This window comes from Limulus polyphemus, unplaced genomic scaffold (genome assembly GCF_000517525.1).
Source record: "Limulus polyphemus unplaced genomic scaffold, Limulus_polyphemus-2.1.2 Scaffold3673, whole genome shotgun sequence".
NCBI lineage: Eukaryota > Metazoa > Arthropoda > Merostomata > Xiphosura > Limulidae > Limulus > Limulus polyphemus.
The window spans coordinates 91,470-94,994 of record NW_013669283.1 but is presented as its reverse complement, the minus strand read 5'-3'; the positions used below and the strand labels follow the sequence as shown (position 1 = coordinate 94,994).

Sequence of the window (3,525 nt, the reverse complement as noted above, 5' to 3'; positions counted from 1 at the left end):
CGGAAGTCACGGGACGCTGGTAACACGTCATGCGTTTCTAGAAGGATCATGACTTTTCCTGGCAACTCTAGTCTATTCTAGGCACCCTCTTTTTTATATATAAGCCCGGCAAATAAAGCGGAGATATAATTGCAGATAGACAGATATAGAAACAGATAATTGATTGACCGTAAGTAAAGTGCGTGAATCGTTGTGAATTATAGCGTGTGTTTAAGTTAAAGTGACTGTGGAAATTCTGTGTATTGCAAAGTTGTATTGAGAAAGAATAAACTAGTTTTATTTAAGAAAGGACTTGTATCACTGAAGTTCCTCTGGAAGAATTTATACCGGAAATTAACAAACGACCAGAGACGTAACAATAATAATAAATTAAATAAAATAAAAACCCCGAAAACTGGGAATAGCTAGATTTTATTACACCCCTCCCCATGTAGAAGGAAGCTGTTCTTTTGAGAACCCTCCCATGACCCGGCGGTAAGCTTGATGGGTTATAACGCTAACAGTTGGGGTTCGATATGCGGTGGGTACAGTGTACATAGTCTATATAGAAGCTTTGATTTTTAAACAAAGAAACAAATATTTTGGGAAACTGATATCACGTGGCGAGCAGCGAGTGGAATAGTTTATTGTACCAGCCAGTTTTAAACATGCTTTCAAGTTGTTTAAGTGTACCTTCAGGCAGAGTAGACAGAAGTTTTGAGAATTTCAATGAACTGCAATTGCCTGTTGAAGATTTCATATCTGCTAAGCTTTTGAGTTGGTCCAACTTTTCTTATTAAAATAAAAAAAGAAGATTGTTCTAGACTAATAAAATTTTCTGAGGACTAACAGAAGAGATTAGCTCTATAGATTTAGCCGTTGTAACAGCTAGATTTTCAAATGATCTTTATGATTTTTTTAAACTCTGAAGTAAAAAAATTGCAAATAGCCGACTACAATCGTCTAGTGATTATTGACCACAATAAATCATTCGTTTCTTAATAATTCCATGACATTGGCTTGAATGATTTTCACTTATACAAGAAAAGTGGTTACATATAGATGGTTGAAAACTGTTTGCTAGAAGAGAATAAAACTATAAAAAAAGAGATTTTATTCTGTATCATCTTTATATATCATGATCTTTTTTTAAGTGCCCTCAACAACCCCGTGTTTTTTTAGAATACAGAAACTGTGCTTTTTTTAGAGAATAGCATAACTATTCTCATATATTAATTGTATGTATGTGTCTGCATATTAGTAGAGGCTAATACGGTGATGTCGTCCATCAACTGTGTTTATTAGTAGACGCTAACATAGTGATTCTCATCCATCAACCGTGTTTATATATGTGTGTGTGTGTATTAATATAGGCTAGCATGGTGATTCTCGTCCATCAACCGTGTTTATATATGTGTGTGTATGTATTAATATAGGCTAACATGGTGATTCTCGTCCATCAACCGTGTTAATTTTTGTGTGTGTGTATGTATTAATATAGGCTAGCATGGTGATTCACATCCATCAACCGTGTTTATATATGTGTGTGTATGTATTATATAGACTAACATGGCGATTCTCATCCATCAACCGTGTTTATATATGTGTGTGTGTATGTATTAATATAGGCTAACATGGCGATTCTCATCCATCAACCGTGTTTATATATGTGTGTGTATGTATTAATATAGGCTAACATGGCGATTCTCATCCATCAACCGTGTTTATATATGTGTGTGTATGTATTAATATAGGCTAACATGGTGATTCTCGTCCATCAACCGTGTTTTATATATGTGTGTGTATGTATTAGTATAGGCTAACATGGTGATTTTCGTCCATCAACTGTGTTTATATATGTGTGTATATTAGTAGACGCTAACACGACTATTCTCGTCTATCAGCTGTGTACCTTTATAATTAGCAGAGGCTATTAATTAAGCGTGTATATTTTTGAAGTAATGTAGCAATTATACTATACTTAATATTCATGCCTTCGGTGATTACAAATTTCAGTGAAACACATACATATATGTATATAAAATTATATACCAAAAATAAACCTTTGGAAACTTGTTGCTTTCCCAGAAATCTGAAGAATGTGATGACGTTGCACGTCTGATTGGACACTATAAATTTATTTTTAGTGATAATTAATTAAAATCTGAAAGAATAATCATTGATCATATATTGAAACGAAGAGTTGAAACGTAACCCTAACTTTATTATTATTTGATAACAATTTTCAGTTGATTTGCTGCTTGAACTAATACTTCTTTTATGAAGCACTTTTTCGCCATTTTTAATTCCGTAACAAATTGGAAAATTAATTTGTGATCATCTTTTTTAGTTGAGAGAAGTTTGAATTTAATGTATAGATATGCTAAATTAGCTCACGCTATTTTCTCGAGTTAATGTATATCCTGATGTCGATCTTCACAGCAACTATAAGAACTTATATATAAAGATAAAGAAGAATGTATAATCACATTATGTCTGCTGTATCTAATACCGATGACGCTTTTGGCCCAATACCAGGACTAATCAGACATAGTAGTAGTTGTTTACATAATCAAATTGCACGAATAACAAATTGTTATGATGTGAACAAGATTAAACTGATGAAGTGTAGTTTAATCAAGGTTTTAATCCCTTCAGGTTTTCTAAGTACTGATGACGAAGAAGCTCCTGGTAACTTTGGCCTCAAAGATCAGCAGATGGCATTGAAATGGGTTAAAGAAAATATTCAATTTTTCGGTGGAGACCCGGCAAAAGTCACAGTTTTCGGCCACGATGCAGGGGGTGCTTCGGTTACTTTTCACATAGTTTCAGAATCTTCGAGAGGTAAATAGTTTTGTTTACGAACATACACATAATAAAACTAAACCGCCACTGCAATTCAAAATTGATATTTCTATTCAAGTTATTCCTCACCTAAGGTTAATTTTAGTTATAGTAATATTTTTTTCTGTTTTTAGAGGAAGGGACGGACGGTCAAATAAATTTTGGAACCACTGCAGAATCTCATTTTTATGTACATGAAAATCAAACCTCTATTATTGTACCCCTTTACCCCCTTTTTTGTCGAGTTTTATTAGTGGGATTTTATTGATTAATAATATATACATATACATTTGTAGATAACGTTGAACCCGAGTCTTCTGATACTAAGCTAATAAACTTTTTTTCGAATGTTTTTCTTCATTAGATTTGCCTCCAGTGGCACAGCGGTATGTCTGCGGACTTACAACACTAGATTGTTTGTTTTTGAATTTCGCGCAAAGCTACACGAGGACTATCTACTCTTTTACCAACGAATAGTGGGATTGACCGTCACATTATAACGCCCCCACGGCTGAAAGGGCGAGCATGTTTGGTGTGACGGGGATTCGAACCCGCGACCCTCAGACAGCGAGTCGAGCACCTTAACCACCTGGCCATGCCAGGCCTTTTTTATTTAAGCACAAAGCTACACAATGGGTTATCTGTGCTCTGCTCACCACGGGAATCGAAACCCAGATTCTAGTGTTGTAGGCCCGGCATGGC

The 3,525-nt window shown here is 34.9% G+C and overlaps 1 protein-coding gene across 1 annotated transcript in view; it reads left to right on the top strand.

Moving 5' to 3' along the window:
• Window positions 1-3,525, top strand: part of LOC106469828 (venom carboxylesterase-6-like) — a 50,676-nt gene that overhangs the window by 19,970 nt on the left and 27,181 nt on the right. The window contains exon 4 of the mRNA XM_022398388.1: window positions 2,638-2,823. Coding sequence (XP_022254096.1) covers window positions 2,638-2,823 — 186 coding nt within the window. The remainder of the gene's footprint in view (window positions 1-2,637; window positions 2,824-3,525) is intronic.